Source organism: Pteronotus mesoamericanus, unplaced genomic scaffold, assembly GCF_021234165.1.
Source record: "Pteronotus mesoamericanus isolate MK-2021 breed Mesoamerican mustached bat unplaced genomic scaffold, CSHL_Meso_final contig_130, whole genome shotgun sequence".
Taxonomy (NCBI): domain Eukaryota; kingdom Metazoa; phylum Chordata; class Mammalia; order Chiroptera; family Mormoopidae; genus Pteronotus; species Pteronotus mesoamericanus.
In genome coordinates this window covers 20,739,902-20,760,636 of record NW_026555060.1, presented here as the reverse complement: position 1 = coordinate 20,760,636, position 20,735 = coordinate 20,739,902, and the positions used below count along the sequence as shown (strand labels likewise).

Genomic DNA, 20,735 nt, shown 5'->3' with positions numbered 1-20,735 from the left:
CTAACAATACCTCAAAGCACGTTCTGAATTTATTTGACTACTAATAACAGATGTGCAAACACATTAGACAATCACTTCCACGACTGCTCTGCTTCTTTAAGAGACCTCGGTTGTTAAGTTGGAAGATCATTGAACCATACGAGGGTCAATAAAAGAATAAAAAGTCATTGGTTAGTGATCTGAGTACAAGGAACTTGATCCTAGTTCAGTATCTGCGTCCCTACGTTGCTGACAGTCGGAAGAGGAGCGTCTGGTCTCAGCAGACACATTTCCCCGGGATGGCTTCGGGAAGTCTAATCAAGCTCCTGGTATTTGAGCTTCTTGAGTTTGCTGCTTTCTCCATTCCCACGCTTGTGATTATGGAACAGTTTGCAACTGCCTATCAAATGACAAGAGATAGAGCAGAAAAAACTCATTATTGGCTGATCGTTTCCTGTTCAATTGCTTATGTGGCTTCAGTGAGTTTATTGATTTGGGTTCCCATGAAAGTTCTCTTATACAAGAAACATCGCCTTACAAAAAACATTAAAGGATGGTAAGTAAAAGGATTCTTTAGCAGAGAATGCCTCAGATGCTTTCAAAGATATTTACTCATGTACTATGTCTAAGGGTGTTAGCATAGCAGAAATGTGCATAATGCAAAATTAAGGAGAAATAACAATCATTGTTTCTGTAAATGTATTGATATTATGGTATCTTTCATATTTTTGTAGGGTCATTTTTACTGACTGAAATAATCAATTACAGGTGTCCAGAAATTGGGAGCTAGCGTAAGTCCATGATACCCTGAGTAGTACATGTTGGACCCAATTTCTTTGTACATTTCGCTGCCTAAAATTATCACAGTTCATTTACTGAAATCACAATCACAGATTATAATATAAAATATTACTTTTATATAAAACTTAAGTAATGCCTATTTTTAAATGCTTTGTTGCTTGTTTTGCAGGTCTCAAGCATCCTTTGACCATTAACCAACTGAGATTTTTTTGGACAACTGTGTCCTTTAATTAGATTAAAAAAATACTCAAGTACTTTACTATGCTGATAAATTCTATTACCCTGGCAGGGGGAAGTACTTCAATAATAATACAAAATATTTTAAATAAATTAAGATTTGATATTGATTTAACTGACAGTTTGGACAATGACTGTATCAACCCATGTAAAAGTATTAAGAATAAATAATCTCGGTTACTAATATATTTTTCTTTTTAGGTCTTTAGATCTGATTCTTACTCGTTTGGGATTTCTTTGATATCTTAAATTTTCTTTCATTCTGGTCTTTTATTTAAAAGCTGAACAGCATAGAATGCATTTGAAAAGCAAGGAGCTATGAATTTTAACATAATCAAGGGTAGAAATGTAAAAATAAATACAGATACAGCTAGAAACACTGTTGGGAGGGTGCAGAAGGGGCGAGCTGAAGTGTGGAGTTAATGGAATGAATGAAGTGCTCTTTAGATGCTGATATCAGTGTGGCCTTGAGAATCATACTTTCAGTCTACGGCCATACCACCCTGAATGCGCCCGATTTTGTCTGAGAATCATACTTTCCAGGGACCTTCAGTTCCCTGATGTCAGAGCTCCTGGGAGGCTTTGGGAAATAAACGATTTGGTTGCACTGATTTTATCAGTGGGGTTTAGCAAACCTGGACCCAAATCCTCTAGGCTGGGTTTGGAGCTGAGCTGGGCCCGCCACTCCTCATACCCCCTGGGAGCTGCTCCGACCGTCTAAGTCTCCTGGCTGGGCCGGGGAGCTTTGAGGGAATGGTGAAGGGTTCAAGTGACCACAGGAGTGAACCAATGGGAAACTGGCCATGGCAGCCCAGGAAGCAGCTTCTCTCTCTCTTCCCCTTTCTCTCTCTCTCTCCCCCCCCCCCCATCTCTCTCACTCACATTGGCTCCAATTCCTAGGATCCTAGGTTCTTAATATCATTCAGGCAGCAAATGTTCCTGTATCATCATCTTCATCTTCATCATCATCATCAAGCTATAATTGTTGCTTTACTGTTCACTTACGTGCTAAGAGATTTATATATGAACTACATTTCGTTCCATACCACCTCATGCAAGTAGGTATTTTCATGTTTGTCATTATTACTTGGGAGAGGAAACTGGTGATTAGAGAGTCATGAAACTTTCCCAGTCAGTTGACTAGTGAGAGAAAGGGCTAGACTTTGGGCCTAAGACCCTCTGACTCCATAACTGGTATTCCTGACCACCACCCTAACCTGCCTCTTTGAATTTCCCAGGCTCTTGGGGCAATTGAGAGTAAGGAGGAGAGTAAGTTTCATTTCAGCTCCCCAGTGCACATGTTTCCTTTTGTACTTCTGGTTCAGGTAGCCCCCTGTATCAAGGTGTCTTGGGTTGCCACAACAATTATTTCCTTCAGTAATTTCTTTTGGGAAATACTCTTCTGGTCTTTACTTTATACTTGTGGTTGTGGCTGTCCATAAATGTTCTAAATAGTTTTAGATATATGACAGGTTATCTATAATTTCAGGGAAACTGAAACTATTTCCTCATGGCCTCATGACATGAGTGCTATCATATTGTTATCTCTTCCTTGCGCAGAAGAGAATAGCTACTAAGCACTATTCTAGGAGTTTCCCACATTATGTACTATTGCATTTGGGCTTTTTGACAACCCAGTGAGTTATGTGCCAGTGTTCTCATTTTATGGACAAAGAAAGAGAAACTCAAAGAAATGATTAACTGACAGGTGATAATTTCTGTAAGTGGTGGAACAGGGATTTGTGAGTCCAGATCAGTCTGATTCTGTGCCATTTCTTCTATCTCATGCAACTTCTTTATTTTTTCTGACTTTGAATGCCAAGTGTGTTTCAAGAAAAATTCAGCCGTTTTAGTGGCATTAGGATACATTGCTCCTAAAGATGGATATTTGGATATATGATTCCCAAAAATGTAAATATGGATATTTTAATATATGTGGTAATATAGAGTGTGTTGTATACCTTAATTGCTAGCTGAAGACGATGCAAAAATAATTGCCACTATAGGAAGTAGGCATTAGATGTGTGAATAGTTTTTTGAGAAATAAATAGTTGTTTATGTGAAATCTCATAGATCCTTAGCATTCTCAGCTATATTGTTGGTGGGCGTATTTGAGAACCTACCTGTCAGTCCACGTTGGCATCAAGAGTTGATGAGGTTGGTTTCAGAAGAGAGTGAGTCACCAGCTAGTAAAGGGTGTGCCCTGGCAGTTACAGCTGATAGGTGGAGACCTGAGTTTAAATCCCAGATTTGCTATTGACTGTGACACCTTGTGTGAGTTATTTAAATTCTTTGAATTTCAGTTTTCTCATGATCAGAACAGGACAGCCTAGTTTCTTCATTGGAGAAACTAGTGAGATGAAGCACATGAAGTTCTGAGCTTAGTGCCTGGCACCTAAGTGAGAGTTAGTGTTGTTACCCCAGGCAGAATTTAGTGCTTCCATTTAAAACATGATCTTGTTTAATCCTCAGAATGACTCTGTGAAGAGATAGAAGTTGTAGAAATGATGATAAAACTGGTTAAATGGAAGAAAATTCTATGCTATTTAAGTAATACTCTTCAAGTTTGGAGACTCTTATAGGTCTTTTTTGTTTTTGTTTTTTTTTCCTTTGAGAATAACTAGAGCCAATAGCGTGATATGAGTATCTTCTAAGGCAGCAGTACCAGCCTTTCCAGCACCAGGGACTGGCTTCGTGGAAGACAATTTTTCCATGGACGGGTGTGGGGTAGGGAGTGGGGAGATGGTTTGGGGATGATTCAAGTGCATGACATTCAAGCTCATGGCCTGCCGTGCGGCCTGGTTCCCATTGCAGTGATGGGGCGGCCCCTGCTCTGAGGTATTCTGCATATGCACCGTGTTTTTACATTTCAGTTTTTTCATTTGACTTGCATGCCAGGGTGGTGAGGTTGACCAAATAGATGTAATTCCAATTTTATGAGGGAGGAAACAATGTCAGAGAGCTGAAGATACACAGCAGGATCTGAACTTTAACCCAGTGCGTCTTTATTCTTGTCTAACACTTCCTCATTCTTTTAGAATGACTGTTCTTTTCCAGGGATGCCTGTCACACTTCATAACAGACTAGGGAGATGAAGGAATGAAGACAAGCTATTTATGAGAGACTAAATTGTATATCCCAATAGCTAAGAAATCTGTTTCTGTAATAACAGTGCACGTGAAACCACTGAGTAAGGCGAGCCAGGGACTGCGCCGACCTCTGTGGATAGGGTCCCTCAGAGCAGGATAATGCTGGAGGGCTCGCTGGGATTCCCACGGTGCCTTGGGACCCAGGGTTACATTTCGGGAATTCTCTCAAGTCTTTCAGACTTTAATCACTTCAGACATGACATGTCAGGAATCCTGAGCAGTGCCAAGTTTGTGAGACTCGCATTTTACCTTGCTAAAGTCCTTAACATAGTCAATGAGATTTTGCTGTTGATTTGTTTAGGGTAGTGGTAGTAATAGTAATAGTAGTTATAGTCATAGTAAAATAAGAGCAAATGTTTACTGAGCAGTTATTATGTACAAGCATAATTGTAAACACATTGCCTGTATTATTTTAACTAATTCTATAACCTTATAATGCCCATTTGACAAGTGAGCAAATTAGGGCACAGAGAGGAAAACACACAGCCAGTGCGTACTGGAGCCACTGCTGGCCCCCGGGTGTCTGCCTCCAGAGCCTGGTTCCAGAGCAGCTTGCCATTCTACAGCAACACACACAGGTGATGTGCATAGCACCAGTTACATCTGGGCACTGTCGGGCTGGCTGGCTAGCCTCAAGGAAAGAGAGCTCATTTTTTCCAGCACCTCTGAGAATGTCACCATAAATTACCACGAACTAAATAAACACTGATGATTAACAGTTACTTCTTCCCAGATCCCTACCATTTCTCGCAGTGAGTATGTTATCCTCTTAAATTCTCCATGGTAGTAATTGTGTGATATCAGACTAAAGGCTTTCTTTTCCTTACCCCCACCCCCAATATCCAGGAAATCAGCAAGAGTATATTTACTTTTGCATTTCTTCCCCAGCATACACAATAAATCACCAGATTCCATTAAGTCTTCCTCCTTCCTCTCTCTTGCACCCCCAACTCTTGGTTCCCCATGACTGTTTTCCTCACCTCAGCTAGGCCCTCATTTCCAGAGCCACCTTATACAGGCATGGTTGCCCAAATTTCCTTCAGTTCCAGTCCATTGTCAGATCATTGTCCTGGTTGTTTTGTTCAAGGGAGCATGAAGAACATTGTATTAATTGATACTGGGGCTTTGACAACCTTCCCCAGCAGATGTTCTTGTCCTTTTCCCCTCTGCTCCCCATTCCCCTCACAGTCCTTGTTCACAGAGTAATAATCTTCTTGGGAAACGTTTTCTGCATGTCACTCCCACCCCTGAAAAATCTACTCTTCCCTTTCTTGTACAGTTCAGTGCTGACAATATGTGTACCACAAGATCCTAAATCTGGGTGGCACCTTAGTTTTTCTGCTACTCTATTTCTCACAATAGAGATAGTCTACCTCTGAGTTTAATGGGGATTCACTGTGTATTGTCTTTAATTATGAGCATAGTCTTCCTATTTCCCTGTGTTGAAATAAAATCTGTCACCATGTGACTTCCTCCCCATCTTCTTTGTAGACTGCAGGTCCTCTGCCCTCTATTTGCCAGTAAATTGGCCATGGCCAGCAGCACTACCCACTGCCTCCTGATTATCCTTTTTCATTGTTTTTCAAGCACTCTCATTGATTCTGATCATAGAAGCCGCCACTTGCATGATGACGATTCCTAAAGTTGTGTCTCCAGGGGTGACTTCCCTGAGCTCACTGTATACATATTAAAGTTTTTCAAATATTTGAAATAGTCTATCACTCTGCTAGCTCAACCACATCACATCACAGGCTGCTAAGTCTCCTCTTCCCCAGGGTCCAGGTGTCATCACTTATTCTTATCCTGTGAGTTCTGGACCTTTTCCCCTTTGGAGGTCTCCTTGGGATGCTGACTGGGTTGTTAGTGTCTGGATGTGACCTCCTGATGCCCTGATGTCCTATTGATACAGCTAATGACTTCAGCTCTTGATGCGATGTCTTGACTTCAATGGCAGCTGTGCCACTTGTTTCATAACTGAGGGTGTGATCGACTAAAATACCTTGAAAAACTTGCTTTCCATGCACAGTTTCCTTATCTTGTGCCTCAGCAACTCCTATAGCCTGTAAGTGCCTTAAAGCCAGAATGTGTCTTACATGTCTTTGTATCCTTAAAACAGTGTTGGGCACATAGTTTACATGAATAGGTCAATGGATGATTACTTGAATTATTTGTTAAACCTGAATTCAACAATATACTCTTATCCCTATTCAATATCATTACATTGATTTTAGTCATATTTTTAATCAATTGCAACCTTCTGAATCCTAATTGCATCATTCAAAATGCTTGCTGTCCCCTACAGATGAGATAAACATATATATCTTCCTCATCTCCCAGAATTACTAGTAATGTATTTGATGACACAGTTTCACTAGAAACTCTCCAGGTTAAGAGTGATCCACTAGTCCACTTCCAGGGTTTGTTAGAATAGCTGTGAATTTGCCTATCGAAACTTCCTTCTAGTTCCCGATTCTCATTCACTCAGTCCCTCTTTTAATAAATATTTACTGAATAGCCATTGACTGCTAGCATTCGAGACTGTCCATTCTCTGACTTGATCTATTTTTGCAAACTACCACCCTACAAAGATTCTTCATTCCCAGACCACTGTTGGGGAATACCTGACTTCACACTAGGTATTGTCTCCTTCCTTAGGGAACTTGTAGTCTGCTGTGGAGACTGCACAGTTACACGTGGAAGTATTGGAAAGCAATGTAAAACAATGACACTAAATCACTAAATAGTATGTAACTGCCACAAGTCCTTGATGAGCCCATAGAAGAGAGTCATCAAAACTTTGTACTAATACTGAGGAGGGTGCTCTATTTTTTTAAATCTTTACCCAAGCATAGGTTTATTGATTTTAGAGAGAGAAGAAGGACGGGAGAGAGGGAGCAGTGAGACAGAGAGAGAGGAGCAGAGAAGGGGAGAGAGAGAGAGGGAGAAATGTGATTGATGTGAGAAACATCAATCAGTTATCTCTGGTATATGCCCCAACCAGGGATCGAACTCATAACCTTTTAGTGTATGGGACAATGCTCTAACCAACTGAGCCACCCACCCAGGGTAGAAGGCACTCTTTTTGACTTACTTTTCCTACCCTCTATCTCACCCCATCCTTCCTACCACACAATGCTCTGCGCTCAGTAGGTATTCAATAGATGTGTGTGGATTCAGGCTTATTGAGAGAGCACTGTGCTTTGGAGTAATAAGAGAAATTCTCACAAGGAAAGCTGGATTTGAGCCAAGATTGGAGCAGGAAGACATTCCAGAGTGGGTAATGAGTGTGAGTAATGAGCTGATATAGGAATCGGCATGACTTCTTTAAGCTGTGGGAGAAAACCAACGTCCTGAAAAAGGGGGGAGTCAGGAGAAATGGCCTGAACAGATCACACAGTGTGTAGGAATGTGAGCTTTGGAGTCCGAAAGACCTGGATTAGAACTTGCCTTTCACCTAGCTATGGAATCTTGGACAAATTAGTTAAAAGTTCATTATTACTTTCTTCATCTGTAAAATAAGGATGATGCCCCCACTCAGAGAGTTGTTGTGGGGTTTGAATGAAGTCTGTAAAATGTTTTTCTATAGAACTTGACATAGAGTGGGAGCTCCCTGAGGTCAGTGTAGAGTCGGAGTGCTATTGTTACATGTTGGAAGCCTTGAAAAACGGCGGGGAATCATTGACTTAATAGTTTAGGTAAAAGAGAACCTTCGTTAGTTTCTGAGCAGAGTAGTTTCCCAAGTTATCATTTGACCTGTTTCCTGTGTGAGAAATCTCAGGGCCAGAATTCTTGCTGCACAAACAGGAATATTTAACTCACCATGGCTGAGCTCAGGTCTTTCTTCACAGGCCTGCTCCTGGGAGAGCCCTTCTTCTTGACAGTTTCCTACAGATGCGCACAGAGCTCTGCTGGCAGCGCCCTAAGTCAGCCCTTCATGTGGAAATTACACCAAGCCCACAGGTCCTTCTCTTCAGCCACTCTGCCCTGTGTTTTCAGCCTTGCTTTAGTTTCAGCTTGCATACCTCTTCCAAGAATTGTCTATGATATTTCTAACATGAATGCTATAATTTATTGGATTTCTTTCCTAAGATCGCTCTTATAAAATACCACAAACTTGGTGGCTTAAACAACGGAAACGAATTGTTTCCCAGTTCTGGAGGCTGGAAGTGTGAGAGCAAAGTGTCATGGAAGTTGTTCCCTTCTGAGGGCCGTGACAGAGAATCAGTGCCAGGCCTCTCTGCCAGCTGCTTCCCCTGCTGCTTTGTGGGCCCTCGCTGGCATTCCTTGGCTTGTAGATGTATCACCTGATTGATCTCTGCCTTCCTCTTCACATGTCCCTTTCCCTGTGTCTCCTCACATAGTCTTCTTTTTGGCATGTCTATTTCTAAATCTTTCCTTTTATAAAGACACCAGTCATGCTGGATAAGCGCCCACCATAATGGTTTCCTTTTAACTTATTTCCTCTGGAAAGACCCTATTTCCAAATACAGTCACACTTTGAAATACTTTGGGTTGGGACTTCAATATGGTTTTTTCTGGAGACAGTTCACCTGATAGAAGCCTGCCTTTTGCTCCCCTGCATCCCAGCCTCTCCCCCTGGCAAATCTACATTCTTCCCATGTGCAAAATAGCATTTACTCCATCCCAACATCTCCAAACATTTTAATCATTCCAGCATCAACTATAAGTACAAACCCTCATCTAAACACCATGAGCTCAGAGTTCTAAAACTCATCATCTAGTCCATCCTCATCAGTTATGAGTGAGACTCAGGGTATGATTCATCCTGGGGCAAAAATTCCTTTCCATCTACAAAGCTGTGAAACCAGGAAACAAGCTATTTGCTGCTCAGATACAATGTGTGTCTGGCATAGGATAGACATTTCCATTCCAAAAGGGAGAAATTGGAAGGAAAAGGCAGTCATGGGTCCCAAGCAAGTCTGAATGCCTGTAGGGCAAATTTCATTAAATTTTAAGGCTTTGAATCCACTGTGATTGGATGTCCTGTCCTCTGGGCTCATCAGGGTGGGAGCTTCACCCCCTTGGCCATGGGCCACAGCCTTGTCTTTCTGGATTTGAGGAGGGAACTTCTGGACCCCCTTGGCAGTGGCCGTGGCACATCCAGGACCTCTGAAACACCATTAGAGTCATTTTCCCTTTTTCTCGAAGCATAAGACCTATTTGCATCCAAATAGCTCCGTCAGCCCATTTCCAGCCTATTCACTCGCAGAAGTCTGACAGCCTTCCATCATTTCATCCCACCTCTGGCCCCCTTCAGTGGAACCTGTGGGTATTTCTGCTGAGGTGGTTAATTGGATTCACAAGCGCCCCGCCTACTGTCCTCTCTAGAACATGCTTTCTCATTTTTTCCAATATGGATAGGCTGAGGATTTTCCAAATCTTCATGTTCTAGCTCCTTTTTGCTTAATAATTTCTTCTTCAATTTATCTCTTTCTTTTTTTTGCATTTTACTATAATCAGCAAGGAGAAACCCGCAAGTACCTTAGAAATCTCCTCAGTTAAAGACCTGAATTCATTGTTTACAAGTTCTTTCTACCCCACAGAACACAATTCAGCCAAAGTCTCTGCCCCCTTATTAAAAGAATCACTTTTCCTCTAGTTACCAATAACATGGTTTTCATGTCTGTATGATACCTCACCAGAAGCACCTTTAACATTCATATTTCCAGCAACGCCTGTTCTTGACAATATATCTATTCCATTTGGGGAGAGAGGCTTTCTCTACAACTCTCCTTTTTACTTTCAAACTCTCACCAGGATCTCCACTAACAGTCTCTTCTAGGCTATCTAATCTTTTTCTATCATGCATCTTCCCACTCTTCCATACTCTATCCATTACCTAGTTCCAAAGCTACTTCCACATTTTAGGTATTTGTTACAGAAGTACCCCAATTCCCTAAAGCAGACTCTGTATTAGTTTTCTGTATCTGCCAAAAACATACTTCTCACTGAGTGACTTAAACAACAAAAATGTATTGTCTCCCGGTTCTGGAGGCTGGAAGCCTGAGATCAAGGTGTTGGCAGAGTTGGTTCCATCTGAGGGCTGTGAAGGAGAATCTGTTCCAGACCTTTCTCCTAGATTCTTTTGGTTTGTTGGCCCTCTTTAACATTCCATGGCTTGTAGATGCCTTATCCTGATTGATTTCTGCCTTCATCATCATGTGATGTCCTTCTGTGTTTTTTCACATAGTCTTTCTGTGCATATCTTTTTCCAAATTTCCCCTTTTCTTAAGGACATCAGGCATGCTGAATTAGGGCCTACCCTAATGACTTCATTTTAACTTATTACTTCTTTAAAAATGTTGTTTCCACCTTGGCTCATGTGGCTCAGAGGCCTGAGTGCCAGCCTGAGAACCAAAGCGTCACCAGTTCAATTCCCAGTCAGGGCACATGCCTGGGTTGCAGGCCGGGTCCCCAGTAGGGGGCACGCAAGAGCCAATCATGCCTTGATGTTTCTCTCCCTCACTTTCTCCCTCTCTTCCCCTCTCTCTAAAAATAAATAAATAGACAAATCTTTAAAAAAACAAACAAACAAATGATGTTTCCAAATAATGTTACACTGTGAAGTACTAGGGGCTGAGATCTCCAACATAATCTTTTTCTGGGGACATAATTCAATTCATAACACTCATTAGTAAATTATAAACATATTAGCAGTAAGTCAAAATTTCTAAATATAGGTTATCATAATTTCTAGTTAAATACAGCAAAGACTTGGATTGATATCTATTTATTAACTATTCTATTTGTTCAGTTAGTATTTATTGAATTCCTACTATGTGCCAGATGTTCTCTAGCAGCATCATGTTCTTGAGCTTGGTTAAGAAATAAGTTACATTTTTATTTTCACTAACCTTAAATTGAAAACTAGCCCTTCTTGTCATTTGAATGTTGATAAAATTACAGAGGTATTAGCATGACCTGTAATTTTATTACATAGGTCTTTTCATATCCCTTAGATCATTTCATATCATGATATAAATTTTTTTTTAGATTTTTAAAATTGAATTTGTTGGTGGGACATTTGTTAATAAAATTATATGTGTTTCAAGTGTACAGTTCTATAATACATCATCTGTACATTGTATTGTATGTTCACCACTCCAAGTCAAATCTTCTGTCACCATTTATCCCTACTTTACCCTATTCTACTTCTCCCCACCCTCGTTGGCCATCTGGTAATTACTGTTGTCTGTGTCTTGATTTGTTTAATCACTCACCTTTTTCACCCTGTCCCCCAACCCCTGTCCCTCAGACAGCTGTCAGTCTTTTCTCTGTATCTATGAGTCTGTTTCTATTGTGTTTGTGAGTTTATTTTGTTCATTAGCTTTCACGTGTAATGAAATCATATGGCATTTGTCTTTCTCTGAATGGCTTTTTTTACTCAGCATAATACTCTCCAGGTCTATACATGCTGTCACAAATGGTAAGATTTTCTTCTTTTTATGACTGAGTAGTATTCCGTTACATGAATGTACCACAGCTTTTTTATCCACTAATCTATTGATAAAGAGCTTGGGCTGCTTCCATAACTTGGCTATTGTAAATAACACTGCAAAGAACATATGGGTTGTATATATCCTTTCAAAATAGTGTTTCAAGTTTCTTTGGATTTTTTCCAGAAGTGGAATCACTGGGTCATAAGGCAGTTCCATTTTAATTTTTTGAGGAAACTCCATATTGTTTTCCACTATAGCTGTACCAATCTGCATTCCCACCAACAAGGCATGAGGGTTCTCTTTTCTCATCAACACTTGTTTTTTTTTTTGGTTTATTGATGATAGTCATTCTGACAAGTATGAGGTAGTATCTCCTTGAGGTTTTAATTAACATTTCTCTGATGATTAGTGACATTAAACATCCTTTCATATATCTATTGGCTATCTGTACGTTCTCTTTGAAGAAGCATCTGTCCAGGTCTTTGGTCCATTTTTAACTGGATTTTGGGGGGAGGGTTTGCGTTGAGTTGTATAAATTCTTTATAAATATTGGATATTAACCCCTTATCAAGTTTCATTGACAAATATATTCAGTGAGTTGGCTTTTCAGTTTGGTGTACTTCTATTTGTTTATTTTTACTTTTGTTTTCTAGCCTGTGGAGATATAGCAGAAAAAAAATATTGCTAAGAGAAATGTCTGGGATTTTACTGCCTTTGGTTTCTTCTATGAGTTTAATGGTGTTGACTCTAACATTTAAAACTTTAATGAATTTTTGAGTTTAGTCTTGTGTACTGTGTAAGAAGAAAGTCTAGTTTCTTTCTTTCTTTTTTTTTTTTGCATACATCTGTCCAATTTTCCCAATACCATTTACTGAATAGACTGTCTTTACCCCTTTTTATGTCCTTGTCTCCTTTGTCAAATATTAATTGACTGTAACGACATGGGTTTATTTCTGGGCTCTCTATTATGTTCCATTGATCTACGTGTCTGTTTTTATACAAGTACCATGCTGTTTTGATTATTATGGCCTTGAAGTATAGTCTGATACCAGGTAATGAGATTCCTCAAACTTTGTTCTTCTTTCTCAAGATTACTGTGGCTATTCGAGGTCTTTTGTAGTTCCATTTAAATTTTTGGAATATTTGTTCTAGTTCCCTGAAATATGCCAATGGTGTCTTGATAGGAATTGTGTTGAAACTATAGATTGCTTTGGGTAGTATGGACATTTTAATTATGTTGATTCTTCCTATCCATGAACACTGCATGTGCTTCCACTTATTTGAATCTTCTTTAATGTCTTTCTTCAATGTCTTATAATTTTCCTAATACAAGTATTTTTACCTCCATGGTTAAATTTATTCCTAAGTATTTTATTTTATTTTAATGGAATTATAAGTGGTTTTTTTTTCTTAGTTTCTCTTTCTGATAGTTCATTATTGTGTGCATAAAATTGCAACTGTTTCCTAGATATTAATTTTGTGTCCTGCTACTGTACTGAACTCATTGATCAGTTCTGATAGCTTTTTGGTGGAATCTTTAGGGTTCTCTGTACACAGCATCATGTCATCTGCATTTTTGTATTGTATTGTATTTTTTCCTCTGCAATTTGGATACCTTTTATTTATTTTTCTTATCTGATTGCTGTGGCTAGTACTTCTACTACTATTTTGAATAAGAATGGTGAGAGCAGACATCCTTGTCTTATTTCTAATCTTAGGGGAAACAATTTTAGTTTTTGAGTATGTTGTTGGCTGTGTTGTTGAGTATGTTCTTTAGTATTGAGTATGTTGGCTGTGTGTTTGTCTTATATGGCCTTTATTACATTGGGGTATGTTCCCTCTATTCCCACTTTCTGGAGAGCTTTTATCATAAATGGGTGCTGGATTTTATCAAATGCTTTTGCAGCATCGATTGATATGATCATGTAATTTTATCTTTTATTTTGTTTATGTGGTATATCGTGTTAATTGACTTGTGAATATTGTATGAAACTTGCACCCCTGGGGTAAATCCCACTTGATCATGGTGTATGATCTTTTTACTGTATTGGTGGATACAGTTTACAAATACTTTGTTGAGAATTTTAACATCTATGTTCACCAGAGGTATTCACACATACTTTTTTTTTTTTTTTTTGTAATTTATCTGGATTGGGAATTAAGATAATGATGGCTTCCTAAAACGAGCTTGGGAGTCTTCCATCCTCTTGAGTTTTTTGGAATAGTTTGAGAAGTATAGGTGTTAGTTCTTCATTGAATGTTTGGTAAAGTTCACCTGAGAAGCCATCCAGTCCAGGACTTTTGTTTGTTTGGACAGTATTTTTTTTTAATTACTGCTTCAGTTTCATTAGTTGTAAATGGTTTATTTACATTTTCTGATTCTTCTTGATTTAGTTTTGAAGATTGTATGTTTCATGGAATTTATCAGTGTTGTTCAGATTGTCCAATTTATTGGTGTACAGTTATTCATATTTTCTTACAATCCTTCTTTATTTCTTTGGTGTCAATTGTTATTTCTCCTCTTTCATTTCTTATTTTATTTATTTGGGTCCCTGGTTAACCCTGGTTAAAGGTTTGTCAATCTTGTTTATCTGTACAAAGAACAAGCTCTTGGTTTCATTGATCTTTTGCATTGTTTGTTTTAGACTCATTTCTACTCTGATATTTCTGCTCTTTCTTTTTTTGGCTTTGTTGTTCTTTATCTAGTACCTTTAAGTGTAACGTTTGATTGCGTATTTGAGATTTTTCTTGTTTCTTGAGGAAGGCCATGATGCTATGAATTTTCCTCCTAGGACTACTTTTGTTGTGTACCATAGGTTTTAGGTTTGTTCTCATTTTCTTTTGTTTCAAGGTAACTTTTGTTCTTCCTTAATCTAATTGTTAACCTATTCATTGTGTAGTACTGTGTTATTTGGCCTCTATGTCTTTGTGTCTTTTTTAGTTTTTTCGTGTGATTGATTTTTAGTTTCATATCACTGTTACCAGAGAAGCTGCTTGAGTGATCTCAATCTTCTTTAATTTATTGATACTTTTTTTGTGTCCTAACATGTGGTCTCTCCTAGAAAATGTTCTATGTGTACTTGAAAGGAATGTATATTCCACTGTTTTGGAGATGAAATGCTCTGAAGATATCAATTAAATCCATCTGATCTAGTGTGTCATTTAAGGCCACTGTCTTTTGTTGATTTTCTTTCTGGAAGATCTATCCATTGATGTCATGGGTTTGTTAAAATCTCCTACTGTGACTGTATTGCTGTCAATCTCTTCCTTTGTGTCTATCAAGATTTGCTTTACATATTTAAGTGCTCCTCTGTAAATATATGTTTACAAGAGTCATATCCTCTTGTTGGATTGATCCCTTTATCATTAGGTAGTGTCCTTCTTTGCCTCTTTTTTAAGTCATTGTTTTAAGCTCTATTTTGTCAGATATAAATATTGCTACTCCAGCATTTTCTTTCATTTCCATTTGCGTAAAATATGTTCTTTTTTTTTATCCTCACCTGAGGACAGGTATCCATTGATTTTTAGAGAGAGAGAAAGAAAGAGAGAGGCAAACATGGATGTGAAAAAGGAACATTGATTGGTTGACTCCCATATGTGCCCCAACCAGGGAGTAAACCCCCTACCTAGACATGTGCCCTGATTGGAAATTGAAAGATCAGCCTTTTGGTACATGGACTGATGCTCCAACCAACTGAGCCACATGGCCAGGGCACATGAAATATCTTTCCATTCTTTTAATTTTAGTCTGTGTGCCAATTTTCTTCTTAGGTGGCTCTTGTGTAGACAGTATATATGAGGTCTTTTCAGAAAATGTCCAACCATTGTTAATATAAGGAGAATGGTTTGTGTGATGTTGATATAACCTGGCAGACAAGGAGAGTGTATTGGAAAGTGCATGTGTGAACAATGATGACTTCACTGTATTAATCATAGGGGGCAGTAGATGCCATTGAGTGAGCATGTGTACTGTGTGGCTGTCACATTCAAAATGACTGAGCAAAGAGAGGAATGAATCTGCATCACATTTTGCCTTAAGCTTGAACATTCCTTCACAGAAACTATTAGGATGACCCAGAAAGCCACAGCTATGGGCAACTGGTGATTTGCAGCTTCATCATGACAATGTGCTCGCTCATGCATCACATCTCCTGCAGAGTTTTTGGTGAAACATCAAATCACCTAGATGACTCAGCACTCCGCTATAGCCCAGATTTTGTGCCCTGCTACTTCTGGCTTATCCCAAAACTACAATCACCTTTAAAAGGGGAGAGATTTCAAACTTTTGATGAGATTCAAGAAAACATGACAGGGCAGCTGATGGTGACTGAGAGAATTGTGTGAAATCCCAAGGGGCCTATTTTGAAGGGGATTGAGGTGTCATTGTCCTATGTACAATGTTTCTAGTATCTTGTATCATCTTCAATAAGTGTCTCCATTTTTCATATTACATGGCTGGATATCTTCTGGACAGACCTTGTAGGTGGGTCTTATTTTCTTATTCATTCAACTACCCTATGTCTTTTGATTGGAGTCTTTAAATAGTTAACATTTAAAGTGAGTATTGGTAGGTGTGTATGTATTGCCATTTTATTCTTTATAACTATGTTCCTCTGTTTTTTAAAAAATTTTTCTTCTTAAAGAAGATGTTTTAATCTTTCCTTTAATACTTGTTTGGTGGTAACAAACTCCTTTAGCTTTTTCTTTTATGAGAAGCTCTTTATTTCTCCTTCAATTTTAAATTATACCCTTGCTGGGTAAGTAGTATTGATTGTAGGTCCTTGCTTTTCATCACTGAATATTTCATGCCAATCCCTTCTGGCTTAAAAAGTCTCTCTTAAGAAGTCAGCTGTCAAAGTTTTATGGGAGCTCCCTCGTAAGCAACTAATTGTCTTTCTCTTGCTGCATATAAGATTCTCTCTTTCTCTTTAAACTTTATCATTTTAATTATGATGTGTCTTTGTATAGGCCTCTTTGAGTTCATCTTTTTTGGGACTCTCTGCACTTCCTAAACTTGTGTATCTTTTCCCTTCACCAGGTCAGATAAGTTTTCAGCCATTATTTCTTAAAATAGGTTTTCAATCCTTTACTCTCTCTTCACCTCCTGGTATACCTATGATGCAGATGTTGTTATGCTTCATGTTGTCTTCAAGGTCTTTTAAATTATGTTCACTTAAAGAAATTATTTTTTCTTTTTGCTGGAATCATTGGATGTGTACTGCTACCTTTTCTACCAAATCACTCATTTGATCCTCTGCTTTATCCAATCTACTGTTTTTTTCTTCTAGTGTATTCTTCATTTCAGATATTTTATGCTTCATTCCTGACTGTTTTTTTTTATGGTCTCTGTCTTTCTTCATGCTGTTGAAGTTCTCACTAAGTTCCTTGAAGCTCTCATTAAATTTCTTGAGCATCTTTATAACCATATTTTTGAACTCTATACCAGATAAATTGCTTGCCCCCATTTCCTTTAATCTCTTCCTGGAGATTTCTTCTGTTCTTTAACTTGGGGCTTCTTTCTTTTTCTCCCTATTTTGGCTGCCTCTTTGTGTTTGTTTCTACATACTAGGTAGATCTACTGTGACTCCCAGCCTTGGTAGGTGGCCTTATGTGACAGGTGTTTTGTGGGACCCAGTGGTATAATCTTCTTGATCACCGGAGCTGGATGCTCCAGAAATATCTCTTGTGTGGTTTATGTGAGCCTCCTCTTATAACTGAGTGTTGTTTGCTATTGGCCTGTTTATGCATGAGGTTGGCTCTCTTGCTGGCTGACTGAGTGTCAACCCTGACTACAGTGTATGAGTTGCTGTGCAGATGCTGACCATGTGAAGCAGAATTCATCTGAGCAGGTTGTAGTGCCTGCCAAAACCTCTCTTTGGATACGTCACTTGTGAAGCTCATTGGATCTTTCTCTGATGTTGTCTGAAGCTGGCCTCTGGTGTGTTCGTTCTGGGGTCTCTCAGGAGGTACTCTGGTGCCACCCACTCTTAGATGCTTCTTGTGACTGGCCCTGAGCAACTTGTTTTGAGCTACAAAGAAATCCATATTTTGTGGTTACCTCTGCTGGGCCTTGGTATGTAGTGGGAGGATGAATCTATACACCAAGGCCAGCTTCCACCAGCACTGAACTCAGGGGTTGATCAGCAAAATGCCCAAAGCATCCCAAGATACACCTCTGCCTGCCTCCACCTGCTGGTTGTCTGTTAGACTCAGTCACTGAAACAACTTCTGGTAGTACTTGAATTGCATGAGGTAGATTCTTAGTGAGTCACCTGATAGGAACAAGATTGATACAGGTTCAAACTTGGTGCCAGTACTAGGTCTAAGGCTTTTTGGCAAAAGTTCCAGGGTATACCTAGTCCAGCTGCCCCTTGCCAGGTGCCCACAGACCTTTGTGTTGGGACTAGGTCTCAGAGAGTCAACAGGGTGAGGCCAGGAGAGTTTATCTAGCCCAAACAGACCAAGACTGTAGCCATGTGAAAGAAGTGTTCTGCACTGGTTGGTTAATGAGTGAAAAATGGCCCCTGTCCTAGAGCCACATAACTCAGTCTGTCCCCGATTCTGCTGGGAAACCAAGCCCAGCTGGGCAGGGCCGCCAGGAGTTAGGAGGGTATGGCTAATGGATCTCCCCCAAGGGGGAGACAACAGTCGGTTTCATGGGAAATGTGGGGAATGGCCTCTGGCCCTATAGCCACACAATATACTTACTGATACCCCCTGAGTCTACCTGGACTTCTATACCCCAGCCCAGGAAGCTGGCTTCTTAGCAGAGCATGAGGTATGAAGGGTGGGGCTACTGCATTCACCCAGCCTGATGCCATAAGGAGAGAATTCTTCACCTAAGAAAAATGGCATCTGTGGTGTGGGTGAGGGACTCAGCACAGCATTCTGGCAGCTGTCCCTTTTGCTCTATCCCCAGAGCCACAAACCGCAGTCTGTACAGACATGACTCTAGTCTGCTTTGCCTTATCTCCACTGGAGCCTAGTGTGCGTGGCTGCAAGTGAGATTTTGTGTATTGGGTCTATAAGAGTGTGCCTGTGTATCTAGCTATGCCAGTCTTTCCATTATGGATGAAACCCTCGCTGATTTTCACAGCCAGATTTTATGTGGGCCCCTCCTCCTGGCTCTGGTGCTCTTGCTTGTGGAGCCCATTGTTGGTTTGAGACCCCCATGCTTCTGAGGAGGAACCTCTGCTGCTGAGATATCCCTTGGAATCTCAGCCACCACCCATGGGGGTGGGACCAGCCCTTTTCTACTTTCTGCCCTTCCTACCAGTCTTGATGTGGATTCTGTAAATCCTTGGTTATAATACTTCCCTTCAGCTAATCTTCAGTTGGTTATTCAGGTTGACTGCTCTATATTTTAGTTGTAATTCCAGTTTGATCCTGGAAGGAGGTGAGTATAACTTTAACCTACTCTGCTATCATCTTACATCCACTATAAGTGTTTCAGATACTTCAGGATAAGGTTTATGATCTTTACTACCTTGAAATTATGAGTAATTACAGTTTCACTTCAGAGAAAATAAGAGGATACTCTGTTCATAGATAGACATGTTTATTAACATATCAAAAAATTTTAAGGTTTTGGATTACTTTTCAACATAATTGCTTTGTTTGTAAGTATGATTTTATTTTATGCATTTAAAAATTCTATTCTGAGAAGATTTCATAGGGCTTGCCAGAGTCCCAGAAATTTTATTACACAAACAAATTGAGAAACATGTTCTAGATGGTAAAGAATAAGTAGAGAACAATTAGATAAGGCCCCTGCTCCCAAGGAACTTACCTTTGACATGGGCAAAGAGGGATGTGACAAACAATAAGCAAGTAAAGAAATAATCAGCAGAATTTCTAGTAGTCATGTATGTTTATATATGTAATTTTTTTTTAAATGACAACAGGAAGCTGGACATGGAAGATCCAGGAGTAGAGAGCTCCTGGCAAAAGGAATAGACAGCATTTGACTTGGAGGTGTGGCAACCTTGGTGTGACCATGAAATAACCAGAAGGCCAATGTGGTCAGAGTTAAATAAGTGCTGAGATGTAGGTCAATCTAAGTGAGGATGAGAGTAAGAGAAATGAGAGAGACTACATCATGTAGAGCATGTAGGCTATCGTAATATGTTTCAGTTTTATTCTGATTGATCATTTGCTACTATCACCACCGTCTGTCCACACATTTTTCATCTTGCCAAAGTGAAACTCTGTATTCAATAAACAATAACTCCCTGTTCCTTCCATATACCAACATTGGAGATTTTTGCAAGGGTCAATGATACTATGTTTTACATCTGAAAATATGATGGTTGACTCCATGGAGAAATGCTGCTAGGTAAAAATAGAGGCACTAACAGAAAACTGGTTAAAAAATACCACAGATGAGAGATGATAGCAGAGGATGAATTCAAAATGTATTTTGGCAGTAAATCAGATGGGGTTTGCGGATGATCAGAACAGGTATAGAGAAAGATGTGGGTTTTTTTTGAGGCATATTAATCCTGAGCTGCTTATTAGAAATTCAAATAGTTGAGTGTACAAGTCCAGGACTGAAGATAGAGGCCAGTATACCTGTATATGTATTTAATATGTTTGGGAGTCATTGGCAAGTGGGTGGTATTTAAAGAAACAGGGTGTGCTTAGATGATCAAGGGAGATAATACAGATAAAGAAGAGATGCAGGAATAGTTTCTGGGGTCAAGCTGAGAAGAAGACTCTATGAATGCTCTAGCCAGTCTTAGAGAGCCGCGTGCTGTAGGAACCTGGATCTGGATTCGCAAAGGAGGCAAAGCTATGTATTCAAAATCTGATCACACGTAAGGTTTTAGCAGGTTGTGCTAGGTCTGGTTATGAGAGGGGCTATCCCACCCCATAAATTATGTCTAAACCTAGGACGTCTGAGATGGGGATGAAATTAGAGGGACACCTGTCAGGACTAAGGAGAAATTCTTAGTCATTTAAAGGGCTCCAACACTTTTTGTATTTAGATATACACTTCCTATAAGTGTAATTATTATAATACCTATTTAACTAAGGGAAGGGAAAGTAAATATTTTATTATAGACAATCTTTGAGTATATTTTGTTTTCCCCAAAATTAATGATGCTAA

The 20,735-nt window shown here is 39.5% G+C and overlaps 1 protein-coding gene across 1 annotated transcript in view; it reads left to right on the top strand.

Moving 5' to 3' along the window:
- Positions 1–278: 278 nt before the first annotated feature.
- Positions 279–20,735, top strand: part of TMEM236 (transmembrane protein 236) — a 42,446-nt gene continuing 21,989 nt past the window's right edge. The window contains exon 1 of the mRNA XM_054590509.1: positions 279–535. Within this exon, the coding sequence (XP_054446484.1) occupies positions 279–535 (257 nt within the window). The remainder of the gene's footprint in view (positions 536–20,735) is intronic.